The sequence below is a fragment of the Girardinichthys multiradiatus genome, chromosome 11, assembly GCF_021462225.1.
Source record: "Girardinichthys multiradiatus isolate DD_20200921_A chromosome 11, DD_fGirMul_XY1, whole genome shotgun sequence".
Classification (NCBI taxonomy): Eukaryota; Metazoa; Chordata; class Actinopteri; order Cyprinodontiformes; family Goodeidae; genus Girardinichthys; species Girardinichthys multiradiatus.
This window is the reverse complement of record NC_061804.1, coordinates 34,113,089-34,140,826: the sequence shown is the minus strand read 5'-3', so window position 1 is coordinate 34,140,826 and position 27,738 is coordinate 34,113,089. Positions and strand designations below refer to the sequence as shown.

The 27,738-nt window shown below is 37.7% G+C and overlaps 2 protein-coding genes across 3 annotated transcripts; one reads left to right on the top strand and one right to left on the bottom strand.

Moving 5' to 3' along the window:
* The first annotated feature begins 1,686 nt into the window (after positions 1–1,686).
* On the top strand, positions 1,687–8,638 carry gltpd2b (glycolipid transfer protein domain containing 2b). Its single transcript, XM_047378836.1, has 4 exons — positions 1,687–2,248; positions 5,591–5,649; positions 5,818–6,002; positions 7,441–8,638. The coding sequence occupies exons 1-4, from the start codon at positions 2,179–2,181 to the stop codon at positions 8,057–8,059; spliced, it is 933 nt and encodes a 310-aa protein (XP_047234792.1). The 5' UTR covers positions 1,687–2,178; the 3' UTR covers positions 8,060–8,638.
* Positions 8,639–11,569: 2,931 nt separating this feature from the next.
* Positions 11,570–26,857, bottom strand: atp1b2b (ATPase Na+/K+ transporting subunit beta 2b). 2 transcript variants are annotated; one of them, XM_047378837.1, is made up of 8 exons: positions 26,453–26,857; positions 19,339–19,467; positions 19,139–19,246; positions 18,741–18,946; positions 18,438–18,497; positions 17,703–17,729; positions 15,977–16,072; positions 11,570–15,868 (listed from the first exon to the last, which is right to left on the bottom strand). In XM_047378837.1, exons 1-8 carry the CDS (start codon positions 26,541–26,543, stop codon positions 15,701–15,703), a joined length of 885 nt encoding a protein of 294 aa, XP_047234793.1. In that variant the 5' UTR covers positions 26,544–26,857; the 3' UTR covers positions 11,570–15,700. The 2 variants fall into 2 exon arrangements, with proteins under 2 accessions (XP_047234793.1, XP_047234794.1); XM_047378838.1 differs by lacking the exon at positions 17,703–17,729 and having other exon boundaries at positions 26,453–26,852.
* Positions 26,858–27,738: the final 881 nt, after the last annotated feature.

Here is a 27,738-nt window from a genome sequence, read left to right as displayed (position 1 = left end):
AAAAAAACCAACCTTGAGGCCATGTTCCCTCTTTACTAATTAGATGGCCTTTTGAGGATACTGGATTTTATGTAGGGGTATCAGAATAAAGGGAGCTAAATACAAATGTGTGCCACACTTTTCTGATTTTTAATATGCAAGAAAATGTTGAAAACCATGTATCCTTTTCCATCCATTTTCTATACCTATTCAATCCTTGAAAGAGGGCTCATGTCTATCACCAAGAAGCAATAGGGGTACACCCTGAACGGGTCACCAGTCCCTAACAGGCCAATACAGACGGCAACCAGCACAAACAACAATTTCCCCACATAAAATTCCTCCTGAGGACAATGTAGAGAAGCCAATTAACCTAACATCCTTGTTCTTTTTTACTGTGGGATAAAGTCGGGGTACCCAGGAGAACCCACTCATGTATGGGGAGAACATGCAAAAAAAAAACTCAGGGAGCTTCGAACAAGGGACTTTATTTCTGCAAGGCAACAGTGCTAACAATTGCACTGCTGTGCAGCCCAGCATCCATTTCCTTCCCAATGAAACAAAATAAAATAGATTTAAGTTTGTATTAGTAATGTGACAAAATGTGAAAAAGTTCAGTGTGAATAATTACTTTTGCAAGGCAACAAACTGGAGCATGTGACTCTATGACTGCATACAGTTAGACCTAACTAAAGTAATTATGAGGCTACTGAGGGTAGTTTGTAGCCTCAAAGGTTGGATAAGGGTTTTATTGCAAAGAGATGAATAGATAGGCAGGTCTCAGTTGTAAAGATATAGATTTATTATTATTGTTACAATGTATATTTTATATAGTCTTCTCACAAATGTCAACTTGATGGTTGTAACTAATTCAAATTAGAGGTTGTAAATGTAAAAAAAAACACAGTGAACACAACAAAGAAGGTCTTCCACTTCAGCCTCTTCAAAATGGTCTCTTCTGTTTAAGTTTATACTTGCAGAGGCTTCACAATGGTTACAAAGTAATGCTGTGGAATCTGAAGCTTGTGAATGAGTGCTTTCAGCTCCTTTTCATCAGGTTAGTGCCTGTTGAGATCGGATCCTCCATTGGCTGAACTGAATAAAAGCCCAGTAATAAGCCCCCACACAGTCTTGTAATGAATGCCCCCTGCTTTCATTTTTTTCCCGCTCCTTTGGAGGAAAACACAATTGTTAAGCCCTTCTTCATGAGCAGACATGTGGTTCAGCTTGAGCGTAGAGTTCAATGTCTGTTTAGCTCCCTGTGGATTGCACTGATTGAACCATTGGAGGCGATACTCTTGTGAACACCATTAATGAGTCACATTAGTCAGTTTATCAACATAATTTATAGACTTTAGACTTTAGTTAAATTAAATAATGTTCATAGGTAACATTTTTATTTAATACAAGACAAGTAGAGTTAGATTTACACTATTAACATCATCAGCCTCCAAAGGGAGATTTTGCTAAGCTGTAAATACATGTACACCCCTAACCCTAACCCTACACTTTTCTAACCCAAGTTGGCATGACCTTAAGACACGGCTTGACTATTCATGCTATATTATCATAAACCGCGATGTTTTGCAGATCTGTGTTTGTGTGGTTCAGTGTTATTGTGGCTGGTGTCAATTATTTTTGAAGCAACAAGGAAGAGAAAGCAGGGGGGAGGGAGGAGGTAGCATGGTGGTGGGAGGAGAAGTGGGGGAGTGAGCATTTTTCTGCTCACCAGGAATATAAAGCTGCACAGAAGATGAATCCGGAGGAGGAAGGTCACTGTCAGACAAGCTGAGCTTGCTCTGCTTTATCAGCTACAGGCTGCTCCCGGCTGATCTCTGGACCCTCAGATTGAGCAACTCGCCAAGAGACTGGCAGCTAAAACAAAATCAAACAGAAACAGAGCCTAGACAGAGCAAGGGAGCAATTTCAACAGAGGGGATAACGGCTGCTTGAAAATGCAGGAAAAGTAAATGGAGCATGCAAAGAGTTTTTGAAGGTGCGATGACTGATGGAGGTTTTCATTAGAGGTTTTGAGGAAGAGTATGATAGTTTTCAGAGGACAAGGGGGGATCAGACGAAGGGGTCTGGGGACAGCCAGTGAAAGGGCACAAGCCCTCGTGAAACACGGAAGAATTAAAAGGTAAACAGCAGAGAAAAAGCTACAGAGGCAGACTGGCAGGCCCCAAACTGAATGTCAGGATGGGTGTGAAGCGTAAGGCAGCTGCTGCTATCTTGCTCCTGCTGCTGTGCCTTGGTTCACTGTGGTTACGTGAGTATATTTCTCAGCTTGTGGTGTCAGCATGTTGCTATTAGTTTTATTCATTCTGCTGAGTTTGAAACTAATCTGGTTCAGATCAGAAGTATTTCACAGGCACAATAATCAAGCCTATTATTTTTGTCTAAAAAGGGACTACCTTTTTCAGAAAATTTAAATGTACGATCTGATGTACCTTTTTAAATTAAATTGTAAGGGTTTTGACTGTAATACACTCAGATTTCTTCCAATCTTCAGTGTTACAGGTGAAATAAAGAAATTCTTTAAGCTTCTTCATAGTAGTTTCTAATGTTAAAACAAAAACAAACTATGAGAGATTTTATGACTTCTTCCCTAAAAAACAAATGTTCAGAGTAATGTTTTTCAGGAAGGTCTAAGCTGAGACCATGTGACATCTACTCCAGTATGGATTAAGAGCTGATCCTGGTTTTCTGATGGAAACTGGAACAGCCACCTCCACACATTCATATTAACCCACTTAAATAGGTTCAGAGCTGATTTGGTTCTAGGTTCCAAAAATGACTTGGCAATGGTTTTATATTAACTCAGGCACCATGTTTCATGTGAGCACTTTTTTCACATAAATTGAGTCATACTGATAACTGCCCTTTGACACAGAGGAACTAACAGGCTCAAACTATATCAAAAAGTACAGTGCCCTTCAAAAGTATTTACTTATTCACATTTCATCACATAACAACAACATTTTATTTTCTTTATTGGGAATTTATATAACAGACCAACTCTTTGACTTTTGAATGCTGGTTTAAATAAATGGGGGGAATCAGATTAAACTGGGCTGAATACATGCAAGCCACACCTTTTAGAAAAAAAAACGTTTCTTTCCACTTCACAACTATGCAATACTTTGCATTGGTCTGTCACATTAAACTCCAATAAAATACCATGGAGTATGCAACTGTAGCACAGACAAATGTGAAGAAATGTCAAAATGTTTTAGAGGTATGAATATTTTTCCAATGTACCATAAATGCCTTGATTTTACAAATATTATTTTTGGACAGATTTTGTGACCCTATATGTAAGCATGTAGAGTTTGTTACAGTGTTGACTTGATTCAACAGGCAGGATGTACAGTTGTGTTTAAAATAATAGCAGTGTGTTTAAAAACATGAGTAAAGCTCAAAATTATTGGAATAGTTTTTATTTCCATGCCTTGGAAACACTGAAGAAAAATGTAACAATCTCTCAATCACATTACAGAAAAAGAGAAAGAATGAAAGATGGGGTTTTCAATAAAATATCATTGTCTACATTTCTCCTTACAAACTCATATTTACATATTTACTCATATTTACAGCCCTAGCATTTATCATTCCAGTAAATCTTTAAACTAATAAGTTGACCAACTTCTAGCACCTGTGACCAGGTATTCCAGCCAGGATGATTTGACAACATTCCACAATTTTTTGGTTTTGCCTCAGAATCAGCATTTTTGATGTCACCCTACAAGTTTTCAATCGGATTAGGGTCCAGAGATTAGGCTCACCACTCACTAGCTGGAATTTCTTTGTTCTGGAACCAAGATGCTGCTTGCTTACTGATGTGTTTGGGGTCGTCTTGTTGAAACACCCATTTCAAGGACATTTCCTGTTTGGCATAAGGCAACATGATCTCTTCAAGTATTTTGACATATGCAAACGGATCCTTGATCCCTTGTATGCGATAAATAGGCCTGTCACAACAATAAGAAAAACATCCACATATCATGATGCTTGAACCACCATGCTTGACTATCTTTAGAGTGGACTGTGGCTTCAGTTCAGTGTTTAGGGGTCGTTTGACAAACTGTCTGCAGCCCTTTGACCCAAAAAGAACAATCTTACTTTCATCAGTCCACAAAATGTTTCTTTATTTCTCTGGAGGCCAGCTGATGTGATATTTGGCAAATTGTATCCTCTTCAGCACGTCCTTTTTTTAACAGTGGGACTTGGTGAGAGTTTTCTGGCCATAGATTGGGTTTACACAGACATCTTCTAATTTTCACATTACTCACCGTTAACTTCAGACCCTCTTTGATCACCCTTGGAGCTGATTATTTGGTGGCTGAGTCTTTGCCATTGTGATTATTTTTTAATTCATTTGTATTGGTTTGTATTGGTTTGTTCTCTTCCACTTCTCCCTGTTTTTTTGCTATATATTCTAAAGCACTGGAGATCATTTGAGTTGAACAGCCTATTATTTTCTGCACTTTATTATATGTTTTCCCCTCTCTGATCAATGTCTTAATCAAAGTACACTGTTCCTCTGTAAAATGCCTGGAACATAATTGAACTCCACACTGTTATTATTTTGAACATGCCTCTCTCACTCAGTTATTCAGTTACACAAACTTAGGAGCATGTATGTAATGAATGTTGGTTCTGTTGGTTTTCTATGACGTATTTGAAGTATTTGTCACGTGGTAATATGATTTCTACCAAAAACCATGATTGATCTGGTTAGTCTAGTTGGACTGCTATTAGTCTAAACACAACTGTATGCAGATTTTGTTAGGTGGCGTCACTGGGTTTGCTGACTCACAGACAGACTGAGGGAGCTAGAATAAAATGTGGCACTGTGTTTGCTTGATAATATAATATAATATAATATATAATATAATATAATATAATATAATATAATATAATATATTATAATATAATATAATATAATATAATATAATGCTTGCCTTACATAGTATAAAATTAAAACTTAAACCTAGAGTACATTGTAAAAATATTCATACTCTTTAATAATTTTCTGAATTCACATTTAAAACATTTGTTACAAAAAAATCTACAACTTGGTGTGTATTTCAGTACATTGCTTGCTTAAAATAATGAGCAATGTTTGAGAGGCCAGCTGTTTCCTACTTTGTTTCTTGGTAATAGAATTGCTGCAGCACATGGGAACAAAAGCAAGCTACTCTTAAGTAATTTAAAATAGTTAGAGTCATTACTACAACAGCAGGATTTAACAAATTAATGCATTGCTCACTTGATCACCTCTTTGCAGATTTATTCCACTATAACCTGTCTATGCTTGTTAATCTTGGCACCAGCAGCCACCTTTTTTCTTGGATAAACTCATCCTTAAAAAAAGCACCTAACAGCAGCCAAAAGCTAATGTCACGAGCTGCTGACCATGGTAAAAGATCTCCCCTCCTGGGAGTTCAGAAAGACTTGAAGCAGAGCAACAATAACTGCACTTGTTATAACTGAGGCTTGAAAAAATGCTACATCAACACAATGTGAATTTTTCTTTTAAATGATACTTTAGATGACGTCATTGCCAATATTGTATAACATGTTCATGTTTTTCTAATGCTTTGTGCAGATGGAGGTTTGGATTACCAATGGGATTCATGTTTAAAAGGTTACAATCAGATTAACAAGGTAAAGTACACAGGTTATGTGGAAATAATTAAACTGCTAACCCAATACATGGTGGATTTTGTGAAGCAGACAGGCAATGAATGAATAAATCAGATGACCTTTTTCTTTCTTTGTTCCCTGTTGATTAATCCCTGACCATAAACCATAAACTCCCACCCCCTACTCTAGGATCAGCTTCACCAGCTGTCCAACAGCAGCGAGGCAGACGGGACTAAGGGCCCGCCTGTCCTCTCTCTGTGCCCCGGCCAGACTTTCCAGGTGTCGGTGTTGGTCTCCCACCTGCTGGCTGCCCGGGCTTACACCTCTGATGTGCTGCTGCAGCCATATCTGTCCAGCTGGGATGAGCTTGTAAAGTAAGAGCTTTAGCTGAAGCTGTGTCATTGAGACAGATACAATGCCTTGCAAAAGTATCCATACCCCTTAAAGTTTTTCACAATTTGTCATGTTACAACCACACACCTCAGTGTATTTAATTAGGATTTTTATGATAGAGTGGCACAAAGTCTGGCATAATTGTGAATTGGAAGGAAACTGATGCATAGTTGTCTAAACTGTTTATAAATTACAATCTGAAATGTCTGGTGTGCATTTGTTCTGTGCTCCCATCTCTCTGATACCCTAAAATCCACAAATTGAAGTCACCTAATTTGTCACCTAAATTGTAAATTGATTCCACTTGTGTGTAGGATTAAATTTAATTTCCCTTTGGGATTAATAAAGTATTTTTGAATTGAATTGAATTGAATTGAAATTGTAGGGAGGTGTAACACAGTGTTGGGTTATAAAACAATATCCCAAGTTTTAACAATCTCAAAGAGCACAGTTCTGTAAATAATTTTACAATGAAACAATTGCAAACTTACCAAGGTGTGGCTGTCCTCCTAAACTGACAGACCAGGCAAAGACAAAGCAACCATGTGGAAGAATGTGATATGACCAGATTCAGCCAAAATTAAATGATTTGGCCTACATGCAAATACTATGTCTGCAGGAAAATTAACACTGCACATCATTCTGAACTCTCCATCCCCACCATCAATGAAATATTGGCATGGCAGCATCATTTTGAACACATTCTTGTCTTCAGCTGGAGCAAGAAGCTAGTCAGGGTTGATTGCAAAATATATGGAGCTAGATAGCGAGCAGTCCTGGTAGAAAACCTGTTAGAGACTTCGAAAGACCTAAGAAATGGGCAGAGGGTTACCCTCTAATTGGACAATCACCGTAAATATAGAGCCAAGGGTACAATGGAATGTTTTAGTTCAAAGCATATTCATGTGTTAGAGTGGCCCAGTCAAAGTCCAAACCAAAATCCAATGTGAATCTATGGCAAGACTGATGTTCACAGACGTTCTACATCAAGTCTGACTGAGCTTGAGCTATTTTACAAAGAAGAATGGGAAAAAATGTAGACTCTAGATGTACAAAGCTCATAGAAACATGCCCCAAAAGACTTCCAGTTCTAATTGGAGCAATAAATGTTTCGACAAAGTACAGAGGATTGAATACATACATGCATGCAACAGCTTTTAGATTTACATTTCTAACATTTTTTAAACCATGTAACACTTTCCTTCCATTTTATAGCTATGTAACAGTTTTATTTTAATCTATCACCTAAAATTCCAATAAAATGCATAGAAGTTTCTGGTTTTTAAAGACAGAAAACATTAAAAATGTCAAGAGACATGAGAACTTCTAGAAGGCGATGTACATTTGTTATGGTAGAGGGGAATGAAACCATTTCTGTCTCTGTAAGCTGACTCTTTCTGTTCTTTGTCACTGTTCCAGGTTCATGGAGTCTCTGGGCCCTATGGTTAGTCTGATATCAAACGAGATAGAGACTAAAACCACTATAATACGCCAACTGGCCCTGCTATCTGAGAGGAGCCCCGAAGCAGAGGTTGGCCCAGACATGCACTTACGAAACTCTGAAAACTCACAAACTGAGGAAAAAAATTTTGTTAGGGTTTCACAGGGTAGAGGGGCCTACAACTCCGTGCGCTCAATGATTTGGATGGAACTGAAGCAAGGCATAGTTGATTTCAACCAACAGACGGACTCTGGGTGCAGAACTCTTCTGCGACTGCACCGGGCTCTGCTCTGGTTGAAGCTCTTCCTGCAGAAGCTGGCTGAGACACCAACTTCCGGACGGCTCAGGAGCCCCTCTGATCTGTGTCGAGAAGCCTACCAGAGCACCCTCTCTCACCACCACACTTGGTTTGTCCGCAGGGCTGCTGAGTTGGCCTTCATTGCCCTTCCGGAGAGGGGATTTTTCTTCAGGCTGGTGTGTGTGCACAACCAGGAGGAGCTGAGTGAGGTGTTGACCAGAGTAGTTGTTGCCATTGGGGAAATCTATGACAGGACTCAGAAAGCACTAGAGGAAAATAAAATGCTGGACCTACCCTAAAAATGGGAATCATCTTGTATGCCTTTGGTATCGCCATGAACTTTCGAGTTCAACCCAATTGAAGTACACCTATCAAAAACAACTGAGCAGACTATTTTTGCAGTCAAAAGATAAATGTTTAAAGCTTAAGATCAAGCTGCTGTATTTTTTACAACTTATAGATACTTCAATGCAGCAGATGACATATGGAAACATTGACTCACGTAATCTGGTGAAAACACCACTATAAAAGCATCAACGCCACAGAATTCCCAAAGGAAGTAGTGTTCTGTGACTGAATCAGATTTAATACTTCTTGTATCTTCCTCTGCTGGTTATGGTATTTTTATATGGGTTAGATAATTACTTCCTGGTTAAGTGCAAACAAATTCATGCTCATGGATTTTGCATGCTACCTCATAACTGGCCAGATGCCTAGAAATTGTTGTAGGACCAATCTCGCTTGATTAAAGAGGTCTCATATATGTTGCACTTGGTACTACATGCTGCATTTTAGAGTCTAAATTTGTCCGTTTAACAAAAGTTTGAACATTTTGTATCATGTTTAGGAAAATAATGAAAAAATTAGATAAGAATGAAGTGTGTGTACCTATTTTTTAAAATACATTCCTAGATTCCAGCACTGTTTGGAAAGGTATGAAATTGTATCTATTATAAAGAATGATCCAGGTCTGGGTGAGTATGGAAAAAAAGTTCCTTCCTTCTGGTTTGTTTCTTTTTCTTTTGAGGTTGCAGATTAAAAGCATTGTTAAAATATAGACAGAAGTTTAGTATTTAAACTTAAACTGGGCTATAAAAAGAGAAGAGAGGCAATCTGAATCTGAAAATTTTTGAATCATTATGGTGATCAACTGTTGTGATGTTATCATCCATCCAGCAGAGGCTCCAGTTCTCAATTCCTGACTAATCTTTCCTATTCTAACCACTTGGTGGTCTAAACTCTGACACTTGTCTGACATAAGTTATGCTGTAGATAAAAAAAAAACTTTAAAATGTAAAATAGGCTTTATGAATAGAGCTTTCTTAAAGAAAATGGCATGCAACTAACATCCTCAGGTTTTCATCAAACTATTTTAAAACCCCTAAATACCTCAATGCTTCATAATCCTGTCCGCCTGCCTTCCACAGCATTACTCTCTTTCTCTTTTGAAGCGAGAAAAGAAACGAGGGATAAAGACGCAGATTGAAGCCGTGGAGGAGAAACAAGCAGTACACTTTGATTTTAGCTGTAAGAAACCAGTTTTAGAAGAAAAACAGCCATTACCAGGATTTACATGAAAAACGTGTAGGCTGCTTTTACTACAACCTTATATCAGAATGTATTTCTGAGTTTAAGCTGTTTTCTATGAAAAAAAACAAGCCAGTGAGTGAACTTTGACTTCTGCTGTAAACACTTGAAAAAGTATATATATCAAGATTTTCTTTCTCGATTTAAGGAATGTTTCAGTATTTTTTGAGTGAGGTTCTGTTGAGAGGTTATAATCAGTCAACATCTTATCTGCAGTAGATTAGCATCTTGACGTCATCATTTAGTATAGATTCAGATTGTTTGGTGCAGGAAGCTGAAGCTAGTCCAAGAGGGGCCGAGACCAAAGCAGACTTCTGACTTCTTAAAACAACTCTAATCTTAAAAATGTCACAGTGGTTTATGTGAAGGCAATTTTATGAACCTTTAAAATGTTGCACTGGACTGTTATTTACAGAATCCATGATAATTATTTACATGAGAAAAGTAAGTAAGAGTCGGTGCATCGCCAATGATGTTTTTGTTTGAAACACATACTGAAAAAGGAACATGTAAAGCATTCTGGACAGAGTAACTTCCTGATTTAAAGATAAAGGTGTGTATAAAGGAAAATTTCAGAGGTGTAGGTCAACTCTGTTTTATTTATTTTTACACTAACTTATCTATTTTGTCTTTTATTACATGACTTGAAACACTTTGTGTTCTGTTCTTAGTATGCGTTCACATAGGAAGCTCATTTTTGGTGCACCGCCTCCAACCTTTATTTCCCATTAAAGTAACCATCATCTTCTAAATAAGTTAACACCCAATGTAAAAATGATGACAGATTGAAGGTACAACAAACAACATAGCGTAAACTGCTATGACGTTTTTGGTCTTGGTCCCTCGGATATGACATTAGGTTTAGTGTCCAGATCAACTATTCTGAATTTCTACTACATGAAGACTAACTAATACAACTACTGCAGTTAAGGTATATAATACTTTCAAACACTTAACAGAATCTAACATTAAAACTTTTGAACTATTGCTTTTAAAACAAACTCTAATCCCAAAACTAACTGCAGTGAATGCAAACAAGACTTTCTGAACCTTTAAACAGCTGTCACATCTGTGTTGGACAATTATATAAACAGAAGCTGATGTGTTTTATAAAGGAAATGGACAAAGGTGTGCCCCACTTATTTTTTATTTGTGAAACAGAGACCTAGAAGTGAAAACCTCTGGTTGGAGTAACTGTATGAAATAAACGTAAAGTGATCAGAAAAGCAAAAATATTATAGCAGTTTAAGTAAACAAAGTAAAATATTGAGTTTACTCTTCTTGTTCCTGCAGTTATCCGGCCTCAAGAAGAATATTGGTGTTGCACCACTCTCTCTTTTCTTTTCCTGTGTATATATCCATCGGCTTCTTTGTAAGCAGCCATCAAATGAAAATGAGACATCGGTTTAAAGGTTCATGAAATCCCTCACTCCCAAGTGGTGGTAATGGCCCGCTCTCAGAACAGCCAGTAAATTGAGCCTCTGGGACTAACTATCCAGTCAACATGTCTATGTGGGCCCTATAAGAATTTTGCTCAGTCTGGATGTCTACTCAGTGCTCACTATGGATATTTTTGTATGGACCTTTTTGGGTTGATTAACTACAACCCACATAGTACATACATAAGACCACTGTAGGTTTCACTTTTTACCCAAAGTAAGGCATCAAACCTGTATAGGCAGCAAACTTTATGTAATCTATGGACAACCCCATATGGGGCCAATTTTTCATCCCAATTCCAACCCAAATGAACTCCAAAAGTAAATGTTGTTTGGGTAATCTGAATTTGCACTAAATAAAGACATCAAGAGAGTTGTCTACAGGAGGTAAGATAATAAATGCTTATAATCCTTTAACAAAACCTTACTTCAGAAATTCCTTACCACGTCTTTAACAGTAAATAAGAAAGGGTAACTCCTGGTATCCACTAGATCTATACACAACTGAGACTATGTTGAGTGACATTACAAATTATACTTACCTGAAGTCAAATTGAACATTTGCTGACTCCCTCTTCCTTTACTTGCAAATATGTTATCATATCATATAAAATCAGTTGATCATTTTACAAAAAAACTAAACACTGAAGTCAAAATAAGGCTGAGATGCAAGAAATAAAATCAAGTTTTAAACTTTAAAACTTGCCCTTAAATTACATGTATTTATATTTTTTACCTTGATTTAAACATGAGCAAAAATAGACATAGGGTAAGAGCCAAAAATGAGGATCCAGGATATTTAATTTATTTGTTTAGGTAGGTATTTTTAACAAGTTTCATAAATGTATATTTTAGGACAGTCCTTTGAAACACAATCATAAGTAACAGTGCAACGTTAAGAAGATATGTCTGGGTAATGATATTTCCTGTATTTATTCACTGTTTGAAGCATGAATTTCTCTCCAACACAGCGCTGTGCAGCGTTGTAGTATCTGAAAGTGCTTTGGTTAAAGTCCTGTTAGAACTTTGATTTCAAGCTTTAAAATGTCCTTCTTATTAAATAAACAGAAAAAAGAACAGACTCAAGTGATGTTAAAAACATTACAGCATAATGCAGACCTAAACAAATTACTAGCATTTTGCTTTTTTGATAAACTAAATTAGAAAATCACACCATTTAGCTTTCATGTCACAATGCAGTTCAATCCTTACATTCTCTTCTCTTTTCAGCAAAAATAGTCTTTTATACACAAAACATTTTATTGTTTACTTTTTTTTAATATCACACATAATTGTGTGGATGTCGTTCCTTTTTCTCCTTTCTTTTTTTTCCCTATAACGAATTTTGCTATGGCCTGTCTTCTACACAACCACACATCTGCACAGGAGATAAATATATATTTCTCTATAACATCTTTAAATTAGCACAGAAAAATAAAGGGATAAACTGAGATAGCAGGAAAAAACATTCTGTGACCGGAGAACAAAGATGTCTGTCCACCAGGAGGCACTGTTATGGTGCGGGGAAACATTTTCCACTTTTGCGCGTTTTTATTATTGTGTAAACAGGAGGCCTTTATGATTCTGTGAGATTTTTGTTAAGAACTGCAGAAAAGGATCTATCGGAGCTCCAAAACTGAATGTGTAAATTACCATTAATATCACTAGCAGAAGAAACTATTTTCAAGTATATATGACAAGAAAAGAAAATGAAATAAATGGATGTGGCCAAACATTTGACTAGATAGGTTGCAGTATTGAGGGAATGTGGGTTTAAATGTGGGGAAAGCTGGACTGAGAATGACGTTTTGAAGCAGTGAACAGGGCATTTGATGCTTGGAGCATGAACGACAAAGTAGGGTAAAGAAGTTCAGCGTGCCTGCTTTGGATTAGTTGACCAGATTAAGAGATTACAATGAAATTAAGTAAGCACTGAAAGCAGGCCAGAAGAGGAGTGTACATGTGAAACCGTCAGAGAAGTCCCAAAAAGCTAAAAGGGAAGAGCCCGTTAAAGCACATCATTTTGAATTACGAACTTAGATAAAGATGAGGTGATCATGTTCATTCTGCTTGTCCTTCTAGGATCAGATCAAAGGTCCTGTTTGGTTGTTTTACACGTTTTCTTTCTACCAGCTGCCCCTGGTAAAGATTAGTAAAGAGCCTTAAAACAAATTAATTTTTAATTACAGTAGCATAATCTAATACAATTTTTTTTTTGGAAAATTCAACCTTTCATTTGAACACATTTATACACTGGGTGGAAAAACACACCTATGAAAAATCATGATTTTTGTAAAAAAAACTTTTTACACAAATCATGGGGCTGATTCAGCAATGTAGTAAACATTTGAACTAACTTAGATCAATTAAGATCTATAATACTTAAACAAATCTCAACTGGAAATAAAATAAAATCTATAAATCACAGTTTTTGAAACTCAGTTTCATAAAATAAAAAAATAGGCAATACCATTGCCTTGTCTGGCAAACCATTTTAAAACACAGAATTCAAATAATCGAAATGCCAAAAATGAATGAAATGCCTTTTGAATTTCAGAATAAGTGCATTATTATCTGTTAGTAACTCAAAAACCAAAATGATAACATGTGTAAAACTATAAATAAAGGTCATCATTTAAATATAAATAATTAAAAGGGATTAATTATTTGACCAGATTGTTATCTTTTAGACAAAGAAATAGGAAAAAAAATCTGTAACTCAGTTTTCATTTTTCTATACGTATCATAGAAACTGATCAAATCAGATTCCTTACACCGTCATCAGAAGTATTTTAAGTTGATCATATTATCAAGAAACATGTATTCAGTAATCCATTACCCCTTGTTTCCTAGGGTATAAATATGACGTGACACAGAGGTCAATTCCTCTAAGCCACTATTCAAAATGGGAAATACAGTCCATGCTATTCAAGTAAGGCAGATGATGTATTGATCTACAAAAGCCAGGAAATAGCTACAAGACACTAGAAACCCTCCTAAACATACCCATATCTACAGTTTAAACAAGGATAAGTGAGACATCATATGGTCACCAAGTCTATATAGCAATATCCCCTTTTTAAAGGCCAAAAATTGTGGAGGGTGCTGTATATGGCTGGAAAATATTACAACTGAGTGAAACAGTTTACAGTGTTACAGACTCATCAGCCTTAAAGTAGATCTTTCAGGCAGGTTTATGGAACAACACAGCACAGTGAATGTATATCCAGCACCAAACTCAGGAGTGATTTATGACTTTAATGGTAGTGATAATGGTTAGATATTCATCATGGTTGTTTTTCTTTCAAACAGTTGAGAATAAAACAAGAACAACAAAACAAATAAATAACTTATTGGTCAGTGAAGTACATCTAAATGCTTATTGGGCAATTTTAAGTTCAGGAAGATAAACACTACACACTGATATTCCAGTCCAGATGAATACTTTAAAGGGTGACCATGATAATAAAAGAGAAGTAGGGAACAAAAGAAAAAAACATCTACAACTTCCTCCTCCTCCAAAAACTCCAAGTGGTTTTATTAAATTGACTCTGCTTCACAAAAGAAGGAATAAAAAGCACACTTCCAGTGCAAAACAATAAAAAATTTGACAATGAAATCTATTCCTGGTATAAAGGAAATAGATGCAAAACACTCAACAACAAAAAAGAGAAAGAAAACTACATATTTAAGTTTAAATAAATAAATGTAAAATGTATACACAAGACATATAGCTTTTGGTTTACGTTTAGGAATGACAGTGTACAAAGAGAGAATATGAAGCTAAAAACTGAATAAATGGTGTTAACAAATAAAATTCATTTGGGTGACTTGGATAGAAAAATACCCTACATGATGGGAACCAGTGAGCTAATTCTTTTTATCTATTGAACATGTCTATAGCCTTAGAACGTGTTTTCCAATGATTAGTCTTATTATAACGGATTCAGTGTTAAAACCATACCAGATATGCTTTCTGTTTGTTTTATTAGCAGCTGCTCTGAGATCAAAGCTGAACCATCCAGAGTGACTGTACTGTAATAAGAGTCATCTGATGAATGGATGCACACATTCATTATGTATGCCTGTTAATGAATATTGCACATTGCATGCAACTTCCCGACCTACAATAAGAGATGGGATCGGAAAATGAAAAGCACACACTCATACACACTGGCAAAAAAAAACATCCATTCACGCATTTTTTTGGAGATATGCTTCCAAGTACACATACGCATAGTGCATGAGGGTTAAAGCTTGTATGGTGGTCCCTCCTGGTGGTGAGTCACTTAACCTGTCTTTAATTAACAAGAGCTGAGAGGTGGGACACAGTGTGCCTTTAAAGCACACTTAAGAGAGCACACACATGCAAATGGCTTCATCTCTGGATCCATCGATCGAGAGAAAAGCAGGTTTGTTGGAATATTTTTTTAAGTGCAATAAAATAGACAGACCTATATAAGGTTATGATGCTGTATAAATACTGTCGATATACACTTTTTGTATTGTAGTTTGTGTATATTCAGATACATAGAGGGACACTGTTGAACGAGGCAGCGGGAGGTGTGCAGCAACTGTGTAACATGGTAAAGTTGCTGGCAAATTTTGAAAACACATCCTGTTTATATTCCCTAGTTTATCATGCAGTATAAATAGAGGTCACCTCAAATTAATTTACAGAAAATCATTTGTCAGAACGTTTACCGACAGAAACAATGACATTACCATCTTCTCGTGCTCGATTTACCCTGTCGCACAATCCCCTTCCCCTTTAAAAAAAATTGGAGCAGGGGCAACCAAGTCACGCCAAGGGTGTAAATGCTGCGGTTTTACTTTTCTGTGTATGTGCAGTGGTGCAGAAGATGGGGTGAGGACGGAGGGGTCGGGGGAGAAGAGTTTTCAGTTGGGGTCAGGCTAGTTGTCAGAGTTGATCCTCAGCTTGAAAGACACTCTACCGGCAAACTTGTCTCTTTCACTTCCAGTGGGGATGTTGTTTGCGTTGATCTTGCACTCAATGTTGATGTCTTGATTGACAGTGATGTTAAGGAACTTGACAGCGACCAAAGGCTGAGAGTAGTTCACCTGCAATAACAGACCAGAGGCTATCTTTGAAAGCACATTTTCTAGAAATCTAAAAAAGCTGAAACTGTTTGAGTTTAGACTGTCCATTGATTAGAAATACTCTCCTACCTGAGCTTTCTTGCCATAGTAAGGGTAGTACATTAGATCGAAAGTGGCATTTGAAGGGAAGTAAGCCATATCTCCAATTTTGTCAGAGTCGTCTCTCTAAGAGGGGGAAACAGCTCTGTCAGTTATAAAAATACTTTAGTTATCTACTTCTTTTTCTAAACTTTTTCAAAAGCATTGCCTGCCAGCTATCTACTATGCCCCAACCCCCGGTACTAGGGGATAAATTCAACTTTTTTTTCTACTTTTCTACAAGCAGTTGAATCGGAAAGTAAACTCCACAAAATTGCATCACCACAAAACTCGGTCTCAGCTGTTCACCACACAGCTTCTGCTGAAAGCACAGATCCCATAGATTATAAAAATATAAATTTTGCCACAAAGCACCACAATCCACCCAGTTTTTAGTCAACCAGCATTATTAACATCATGATTATTTAAATAGAGTTTGTATTTGCTGAGAAAAACTAGATTTTAGCTTGTTATTTTGAGCACAATTTCTATGAAAACCTCTTGAGGCTTAATAGCAAATTACAAATGTTCTAAATTCTTTACACATTAACTCTCAAAAATGTAGATGTCGTAGAACCACAATTTCCTGAAATTACACCTGCAGTAGTATTTTGAAGGAATTTTAGGAAATGTCTCTAACAGCTTTGCAGACTGATTTTTTTGGCTAATCTTTCTTTATAAAATATCTCAAGTTCAATCAGATTGGATAGATGATGCATCTATGAACATCAATATTCAAGTCTTACAGATTGTCAATTGGATTTATGTCTGGACTTTCATTGGACCATGCTAACACCTGAAAATACTTTGATTTAACTAAACTAAACCATTCCATTGTAGCTCTGGCTATATGTTTAGGGTCATTGTCCTCCTGGAAGATGAACTTCCACCACAGTCTCAAGGCCTTTTCAGTCTTTTGCTGTTTTATTTAAAAGATTTTCCTGTACTTAGCTTTATCTATCTTCCCGTCGACTCTGACTAGCTTCCGTTTCACTTCAGCAGAATACCATATTTCATTATGGAGATGGTGTTTTCAAAATGATAAGCAATGTTAGTTTTCCATTAGATTTGGTCTCATTTGACCAGAGCACCTTCTTCATGTTTGCTGGGTACCCTAAATGTCGTGGGACCCTGTCCCTGCTAAAAAGAAGCTTTCCAACAGCAACCACGTCATTTTCCCGCTGCAGTTGGTTGTAGGCTGCGAAGCTGCTTTGGTCACATCTGACCAGAGCACCGTCTTTCAAGCTTGGGATATTGCTTTATAAACTAACTCTGGTTTAAACTTCTCCACAACTTTCTCCCTGACCTGGGTCTTCATGATGCAGTTTGTTCACTTATGTTCTCTAACAAACCTCTGAGGCCTTCACAGAACAGCTGGATTTATACTGAGATTAAATCCCACGTGGACTCCACTACTTGGTTACTACTAATGGTAACTGGATTCGATTTTATTTAGGCGTATCAGAGTAAAGGGGGCTGACTGCATTTGGATGCCATAGTGTTCGGCCTTTTATTTTCTCAAAAAAATCAAAACTATGTACCATTTTTCTTCCAGTTTACAATTATGTACTACTTTGTGCTGCTTTGTAACAAGAGAAAATGTGGAAAAGTTTGATGGGTATATATTTTTTTGCAAGACACTGTAGTTTATCACTACATTCTAAGCCACTTCTAAGCATCTACATTTCACTATATGGAACTTCACTGCTGATCTTACCCATTCATCTTTGCCAACTTTGTATTTCTGAGAGGGAAAATAATATTATGGAGCACAATGAGGAAAAAAAAAACGTCAGCAAATGTGCAAATGAACAAACAGTACAGACCAAACGTTTGGACACACCTTCTCATTCAAAGAGTTTTCTTTATTTTCATGACTTTGAATATTGTAGCTTCACACTGAAGGCATCAAAACTATGAATTAACACATGTGGAATTATATACTGAACAAAAAAAGTGTGAAACAACTGAAAAAATGTCTTATATTCTAGGTTCTTCAAAGTAGCCACCTTTTGCTTTGATTACTGCTACACACACTCTTGGCATTCTGTTGATGAGCTTCAAGAGGTAGTTACCTGAAATGGTTTTCACTTCACAGGTGTGCCCTGTCAGGTTTAATAAGTGGGGTTTCAAGCCTTGTAAATGGGGTTGGGACCATCAGTTGTGTTTTGCAGGAGGTGGATACAGTACACAGCTGATAGTCCTACTGAATAGACTGTTAGAATTTGTATTATGGCAAGAAAAAAGCAGCTAAGTAAAGAAAAACGGGTGGCCATCAAGGTGCTCCAAACTTTTGGTCTGTACTGTATATATTGCTGAAACAATGGAGTCATTAAGAGGAAAATAAAGGGGAACAATAGGTAGGCATACTGCAGGTGAGAGTAGCTATGAATGGGCTGGACTCCAATTTGTCATGTTAAGCCCTTCATTGTGAAGGAAAAAAAGGGATTACCTTTGCACCACAGGTGACAGACGGTGCCTGCCCATCCTTTCCTGGCAGCAATCCAATTACCTGGCGTGATAGAAAAAAAAGAACCAATTTTTGTTTCACTCTCACACCACAGAGAAAAAAAAGTAATCTTTTATGTTGCTATGAGGCATAATGGATGCTACTGATAAGTGCCACTGTAATCCTAACCCAGACCTTTCAGGGATATTTTTCTGTTTCCCAGCCTGCTTTTTTTAATATCCTGTGCTCAATGTCTCTTAGCAACAGCATCCATTTTCCTTGCCTTATTTTTCCTTTCTTTCATACCCGATTCAGCTTGATGATGATGCACGGCTGGCCCATCTGGTATCCATAGTAACGGTCATCGAGTCCGGAGCATGCGTCCAGAATGGTGCGGTTGAACTGGCAGGAGCGCTTCGGGTTGTTCTTCACATCACCACTGTCCTCCTGCAGAAAATACTGGTCCGGGGTGCACTCGTGGTTTTTCTGGGCCTGGAGGGTGTTGTTGTAAGCTGCAGGCGGAGAGGAGCGCGGGGGTGGGGGTTACTTAGTTTGTGAAGGCTCATGACTCAAAAACTCTGCCGCAAGGCAACCTCCTACTCACTGACTCTAAAGGAATGATCCATTGTTAGAAAAAGCAATTGGATAATCCACAGCTGTACATCTGTTGAGTAAGACCAGCAAAGGACAGGAGTCTGACTTACGTGACAGGAACTTGTCCAGAGCCTGGGCGTACAGGTCCCAGCTCTCAGTGTTCTGGATGTTGTAAACAATCTCAAATGCTTCATCCGCATGGGGTCTAATCACCAAACCTGTGAAAGACAAAGAGGCAGCACGAAGGTCATGACGGCTCACAAAGAGTTGGCTCTGCACCCAAATTGTTTGAACTTGCAATATCTGGCACCTGGTGTGGAAAGGCGGTCCTGCCAGGTGGGTTTGTGGTCATCCAGGGTCTGCAGCATGATGTACATGGTGAGAGCAAACAGGCCCCCCAGGAAGAGGTAGAAAACTATATAGAAGAGAATAATGAGACCTACAAAAAAAAAAAAGAAAAGAGCATTATATTATATATATACTATTTTGTTTAAAAAAAACTCCAAGAACTTTGTCACAAAAAAAAAGTTTATGTGCTAAAATTTACTGTTTTTTTAGGGAAAGCAAACACACTAATTTATAGTGCAAGTCAGTAGTTTAATATTTAGTTACACTGTATGTGTATCTGACCAAAAACACATTGATTTGAACAATTCGAAATTTATAAACAATACAATTTTAATCAACATTTACTCACTCTTTAGGAAACTGGTAATTCTTAATTTTTAGCAATAAAATGCTACAATGGCTTTGGTCTAAGACTCTTTTTAAATTTTCCCAGTATTTTTTTTTTTTGCACTTTTGTTATTTTATACTGTTGTATTTGGTTCTATTAATGTATGTTTTGCATATTGGTTTAGTCACAGTTCGTAATATACTTGTCTACTTTTGTCTTTTTTTCTATTCAATTTTCCCAACTTAACTTTACTTAAATCCTAAAGCACCAAATAAAGGCTGTTTAAACAACATCTCTGTCTTAAATGTTATTTTGGAAACAATACAGACAGCTTAATTATCATCACTTTTTTTATTTATTTACTTTATTTTTGTTATTTTACAAAAGAAGGCATACAGGATGTGGTGTGGAGAGAGGCGGACGACACACAGAACCCCAAAAATTTCCTTTTTGCAAGCTTTTTTTTTTTAAAGACATTTGTTTGGCACTAGTGGCCTTTTTATTTTATTTTTTTGACAGTAGGCAGACAGGAAAGAGGGGTAGAGAGAGGGGGAGACATTCGGCAAATGCCACCGGGTCCGGGACTTGAGCCTGGAACAGCCGCTTTGAGGACTGCAGCCTCTGCATATGGTCGTGTGCTTTAACCCCTATACCATCAGCCCCACACTTTTTGCAAGCTGTTAAACTCCACATGAACGCTACAACTTCTCTTACTCTCTTAAGTCTTCATAATTTTGTAATGCAATAATCGCTCCAAGTAATAATAATCTCAGACCTGAATGAAACATAAGACTGGTTAATTTTGTCCCTGCGGAGACAATCTAAACTGAATTCAAACTAGTTTGTTCAATTCTTGCCCTTAAAACTGCTAATGTCTATACCATTATTGTACAAACCTCTATTTTTCAGTGAACTGGACCCCTTACTGCAGAACGTCTATTTTTTATTCCTCTCTGATGTTTAACTTAGCAACTGCCCACCATTATCTCAATAAAATATATTTTGCCAAAGAATGAAACAAATTGAACCATGCTTTATGCTCCCTTGCATATTTGCTTTTTTCCCTAGTCTGTAATCTGGTCCTCTATATTTCAGCATATGTTGACTGAGAAATAAAATTCAACGGGACGATACCACAGATGTCCAGTCTCAAGTCTAAGTCAGGTTTTAAGTATCTAAAAGCTGAAGGAAATACTTTCTTATTAATGTAATTTTATCTAGTCAGTCTATGAAACAATATGGCCATAGCCAGGATTTCATATGGTGTACAGTGTATTAGTTATTTTCCTTTGCAAAAAACTGTTAAATTATTTTCAATGTGAAGATAATAACAAGTGTAATAATTAACCCCATGGAAATACAAAAACACATTTATGTTTCAAGAAGAGAAAAGAAATAGAAATAAATCAACAACTCTCAGTGTTGAATCAAAGTTCCTTTATTTTGTCCTCATACTGATACATTTAACACCTGCTATTTTGTTTATATTATCCACTCTTTCACTGTATACTGCACTGTAGTATTTGAAGGTTTTTGTTCTCCTCACACTGAGTCTGGGAAATTTGAACAATATTAAGAACCATGTTTCATTATAAATTTTAAAACTGTCTTGTCAAAAATGAAAATTAAATATATTTTAGGGTAAGCTATACATTATAAAATTTTTGAACGAACAGAACAGGAAGTGGTTTCATTTTGATAAGCAGGAGGTTTGTAATGATGCAGTTCAACAATGAGAGATTTTTGAAGGTTGTGTTTAAGTTGTTTATTTTGTTTTGAAATCGGTTCACTTAGAAAGACAACAGGAAATAATTCTTATGATCCCAATAATTATTTAGATCCCATAGCTGACGTACCAGCTGTTTTAATTCCTGATAACGTGACTTACAGATAATGTTGATAAGACTCAATGCTTAGACTTCCTCTCTAAGTCACCTTGAGTCTTCAGAGCACAAGTCTAACTCGAATCCAAAGTTAGTTGTTGTGACTTCAGCTCATCTTGAGTCCAAGTCTACAGTTAAGTCACCATCTGTGCACCATAGTGATATTGTTGTATGTGGCTCAAAGAATAAAGATTTTACCTGACCTGTAATCTATTAATGCTAAGTTTCCTGTGTGGCTTTAAGAGATAGTTTTAAAAATCTCTTGCTAAGTATTTTTCTGTTCTTGCAATGACCCAGACAGCAGAAATAGCATTTTCTGTGACGCATAAGCACCTGAGGCCAGCACTAGGAAGCAGCTGAGTACCCTGACCCTGTGCTTCTGCTGGAAGCCTCCAGCGAAGCGCTCCATCAGCAGCAGTGTTGTATCTGCCTCCCTGCACAAAATAACATTGGCAGTAATCCATGACAAAATGTCAAGGGGAAGCTGATCCAAGGGAGGGCAATTACACAAGGGTTCCTTAATGATTCAAAGCCCATGTGGGTGTGTTTTTCATCCAATTGTTTCCAGAAATATTAACCTGTTTGTTAAATTAAATCAAAATAAAGTTGACTTGTTTGTTGAGGAAGACGCTACAAGTCACTGAGGAGATTAGGAGACATTTAGAAGAAACAGTGACAAAACAAAGTGCTGAGGCATTTTTCTTTGTCTCCCCTGAGGCAGATTGTGCTGACTACAATATGACACCACCCAGGGGAGATTGGAGGGCCACAATGCTACATACAGCTAAGCATGCGGGCATCCCTGACCAACGTAAAGAGGGTGTTAGGTTCACAATGTGTCCTCTGAGTACGCACTGATGATGGACAGTGAAACATCTCTCTTTCAGCCTTTTGCAAGCGGCAAAAAAAAGCAGTCAAGTGGTTTGCACCTCAGTTGTTTTTCAGGATTGAAAGCAGGAAGTGTGTGGTTTTCTTTCAGAAAAAGCTGGACAATCATGCTGGGTAATTGCTTTGTAACTTGATATCAGTCTTCGGAACTCAAATTTAAAAAGCCTAAGGAAAGACATTAGAAACTAAAATCAGGGCTTGTTATTTACAAAATTAACCTTGTATAAATCTTCAAGTCTCACTATAAAAGAAACAGAATAAGTATTTTAACTTTTCTGACCTTGCATACAGTGTCCTACCCGCTTTTGTTTTCAGAAACTGGATGTGCAGAGGACCAAATTAGCCTTGTTTTCAGGCCAGGCTCAAACCTGTTTCATCAGCTGGTGGTCCTGTGTTTTATCAAACCTCTATCAAGGCTGTTTTTATTTCTCTGCAGCCCTGTGCACAAAGAAGAACACGCAATGGTGTGCATTATGTTTAATCCTCAAAGAAGGCTTTGATCCAGTGCTCTGAAGCAACATTACACAGCTTCACGGGCCCATACGACAAGATGAAGAACAAATTCAGCTTCTAAAGGAGCCGACAACCTAAATAACATGTTAAAAAACATTCTCCTGAATTGGGTGAAAAATAAATAATGTGCCTTCTACCAATTGTTGTTTAAATTGGGAAACAAATTGAGAATGCGTCTATATATTTTCACAATCCTAATGCCGTAACTCTATTCCCAGTGTGGCTCTCCGAAATACCAAACGTAGCCGACCTATAATAACTCACAACTGAAATAGACTAATTACTGAGCCTTAGAGAGAGCACAGATTAAAAAGGCCATCGGACCTTGGCGCAACGGGAACAAACTGAGCTGGATTAAATTTGCTCTGTGGGAGAAAGAGCTGGCCCAAGGCACCAGCAAATTTAACTTCTCAAGGCCTCCAGGCCAGCAGGGTGTGCTCAGGAGCAATCGCTGATTTTTCTGAATTAGCCAAAAATCTTTTAAATATGACTTTTTCAGAACTGACAGATGTAACAGCTGTAATAACACAGAGAAAAAGTTATAACAGTCATAATTAATTTATTGTCAATTTTATCATTTTGGCTGCCTGTGTCTGAATTGAAAGTCTTTCATGCTGTGTCAATTAATCAATGCATAAATTATGACACAACAAAAGAAGGCCATGACTACTGATTCTTTACTCTGTTCCAGTAGAACAAGCCAAATGAGCAACAATTCAAAAGTAAATTTATTGTTGAATACATATGAATTTATTCCATAGTGGGCCACAGGGGAGCAGGTGCAGGGTTTAAGGCTGCACGGTGGTGCAGTTGGTAGCACTGTTGCCTGATAGGAGGAAGGTCCTGGGTTCAACTCCCAGCCGGTGGTCCTTCTGCATGGAGTTTGCTTGTTCCACCTGTGCATGTGTGGGTTCTCACTGGGAACTCTGGCTTCCTCCCACAGTCCAAAAACATGACTGTTAGGTTAACTGGTCTCTCTAAATTGCCCTTAGGTGTGAATGAGTGTGTGCTTGGTTGTTTGTCCTGTATGTCTCTGTGTTGCCCTGCGATGGATTGTCCAGGGTGTACCCCACCGCTTGCCTGTAGACTGCTGGAGATAGGCACTAGCTCGCCCATGACCCACTATGGAATAAGTGGTTAAAAATGACTATATGTTTTTTTTCCAATTTTATCAAATTGTCACATCTATAAATATTTATTTAACATATTATTTATTTATCGGACTGTGGCACTTTTAACTTTCTACATCAGAGTTGACTATAATATTGTTTGTTCTCTATATATATATAAGTTATAAGATTTTAACATTCTATTATAACCTGATGGGTGACACTGAGACCTATGCAGTCCAAAGATCAAAAATGATAGTAGAGACTTTGAGTCTCTTGCTTTGCCAGAATGTCCTGAATTGATACCGTTTTCATCAGCCAGTGAAGTCATTAGATTAGGATTAAATCCCTTTGCTGAACTACACAGACCGGGAGGGGCCAGGTTGAGGGGGATACAAATAGCATTTGGTCCTCAGCTTTACCCAGATTAAAATGCCCCCAGTGTCATTAGAACAGAGCCATATGCGTCCTGCTGTTTCATGAATCTTTATAATAGTAGCAAGGTCTCTGTATGCTGGGGCGCCTTTTCAAAGTTTAAAAAAGGTGGGTCTGGGGCTAGGGTGGGGTGGGTTAGGGGTTTCACTGATAATCTAGTGGTAAGCAGACTAAAAATCGAAAGCAAGAGATGAATTTCAAGGGTTTTTCTATCCTGTGGCCCTATGTAGTGGGTGGGGAATGGGATATGCAAAAGTGGCATGCTATAAAACAGTAGAAAATTGACACATATAAATAAATGCTGCAACAGCTATTGGTCAAATTGCTCCTTGGTCAGTTCGCACCCCAGTTTCCTACTGCCATGTTACCCATAAATAAACAATTTTGTACCAATGTACAACTGCATATCAGTTTATTTCTCTTGGTGGTTAAACATTTAGATATTTTACAGAGATTAATTATTATTGGGTTTTTTTATGAAAACATTTAAATCAATGGAAATACATCCTACGTCCTTTGGTTGTGGAACTGAACCCATTCGCACCAATTAATTTTATGTAATTTACAAGATTATGACACTTTATCAAACTAAAATAACTCCTACTGGTCGATATTATTAGTCGGAGTTATAAAACTATTATTTTAAACAGGATGTATAGTTTTCCTATCTCTTTCATTTAATATCTTAGAAACCTTTTTATATACTTAATCAAAGCTTATTTATTTTTCTAGCTACTGAAGTATTTTGAGCAATTATGGAGAGTTATCATAAAAATGCTTAAATCTCGTGTATGATTTAATTCAGTTGCATAATATTTTCTGCTATACTGTAAAATGTATTTATAAATTACAATAATTGTAAACTGCATATCACACCATATTTGGTTTATTGTGGTTACGAACATCCTTTAGACCAATTTACCTCTATGAAATATAACAGATTATGACGCGCATCAAAGCAAAGCCCTGAACCACCTCCTGAGAATTGGAGCTGGAGATGTTTTGGGTACAGGAGACTATAATTGGAATATTAAAAAAATTGCTTTCAACCATTGCTTGTCAAGGACGGGGACAAAACATATTCTGAGTTTGTACAACTCACGCGTGGCTTTCAGGAAATAACCCACAGCAGAGGACTCCATTTTGAAAATGTCTGGTACAACATGATCAAAACTTTAAAAGTAAATTACCAGAACCCACTGAAACTCGTTAGACTTTAAATTCTCCTCTTTTGAGTTCATATTCATAAATAACATTAGACACGTAAGGCTGACAGAGGGCAGCGAGTTCATGGGGGAGGGGGGCCACTTTGCCTCCCCTTGCTCCCACACTGGCAGAACCCCTGTCTAAATGGCATTAAATGAAGTTGAGGGAGAAGTTTGAAAAAAATGAATCAGGCTGCATTATGGTGAAAGCACATCTAACAAAGATACATGTATGGAAAGCAGTGTCTGCACAAATTAAAACAATTCAATTCCCAGAAAAGGGCTTATCTGCAGCAGGGTTCAGAGTAAACCAATGACAAGCACTTTGCCTACAGAGTAGAGCTGCTCTAATCTGGACAAATCACATGTAAAATGGAAGGACAGAGCATGACTTCACCCTTATGAGCGGCGCATTAGCCAGGAAAAGCTCTGTCCTACATTAGTAATAACCCGCCATGGGGGGAATATTGTACCGGCTTCTGCATGAGCGGTGCCGCAGTCACATTTCAGCACCACGGCATTGAAGAGCGAAAGTCTCCTCATTACCTGAACACTGTCAAGGATAAACTTCTGCAAAGGTAGCATTCTAACGCTGTCACATAGATTTGGGATATTTTAAAACACTCCATGTCGCCTGAGGGATGTACTCCATAAGAACGACCTGTTACAGAGAGCTTGTTTGCTGCATTGCTGTAAGCTGGACAGACTTACTCACCCCAGCTGCTCGCCGTTCTGCCCAGAAACTCCCTGGTCCTCGGGTTCCACACAAAGTCCTTCCACTCGCTTTTTTCCCCATCCTTTGCCATTCTGTCCTAAATTTATGTTTGCTTGTTTGTTTGTTTTTTACCTCCTAAAGTTGCGAAAAAATTGCTCTACAGTAGAGATTGCAACAATTGACCTGGCACCGGTGAAACAAAAATAAGGAAATAATCGACCTAAACGCTCACTGCAAAACGGATGGTTGGAAATGAAAGTAAAAAACTGTACAGTGGCCTGTCTGATAAGAGAGCACCCAGGACAGACCTAATAATAAGTGCCCTCCCCCCAAGCTCTAGCCTGCATGCCGCAGAGTTTTGATGAGTGGTGCAGAAATGTAGTGATACTGCGGTAAAGCGCTCCCTCCGCCTCTCTCTGTACGCTTCTCACACTCATCCACACACTCACAGACAGACACACACACACACACACACACACACACACGCGCGAGTCTCGTCCTCCCTCCCTCCTCCTGCAGGCTTAGCCAATCATCTGTCCTCCATCCTCGCTCCTCGCTGTCCCAAATCATGAGAGACAAGCCTAAAAGCAAATTGTATGACCAATATGACCAGCGCTTCCTTTTGTCGGATTCGATGCAAGAAGCATCATGTCTCCGCACAACAATCAACAAATAATATCCATCTGATATTCCCACAAGGCTTACTTTAAGAGGGGGGTCTACTCTAAGATAATCAGATTCTGGCTGCTGCTGTCACAACGTTAAAGAATAGTTTACACATATTTACGAACTAAATTAAATTTAGAGGTTCTAGGCTTAATAAATGAAAATGAATGTCAGATTAGTGCTGTATTTTTAAAAGTATTACATACACTCTTATCGACCGGTTAAATAGACCGTTTCAAGCCTTGTGTGTTGAAATCTAAGACATTATGTCAGAACAAAATTAGCTATTTATAAAAAGAAAACAATATTAGGTTGAAACTACTATCATCCTATGTGACAATTTAACGTTGTAGTTTGCATAGAGCCACAAACATGAGGAGTGAAGGTAGCGCCCTCATTTGGAAATAGTACGTAATGCAGGAGTGCAGAAGGAACACAGTGTCCCCTTCTCCTCTTGCTGCTGCTGCTGCTGCAGTGTAAAGCCTGATTCAAGAACAATTTTCCAACAGTCGGTCAAACGTTGTACGGGACCCTAAACATAAATTGTTTTGGGTGACTCCCAACTACAATTAGGCAATACAGCTCAATCAATACTCCTTTTTATAATAATTATTGTAATT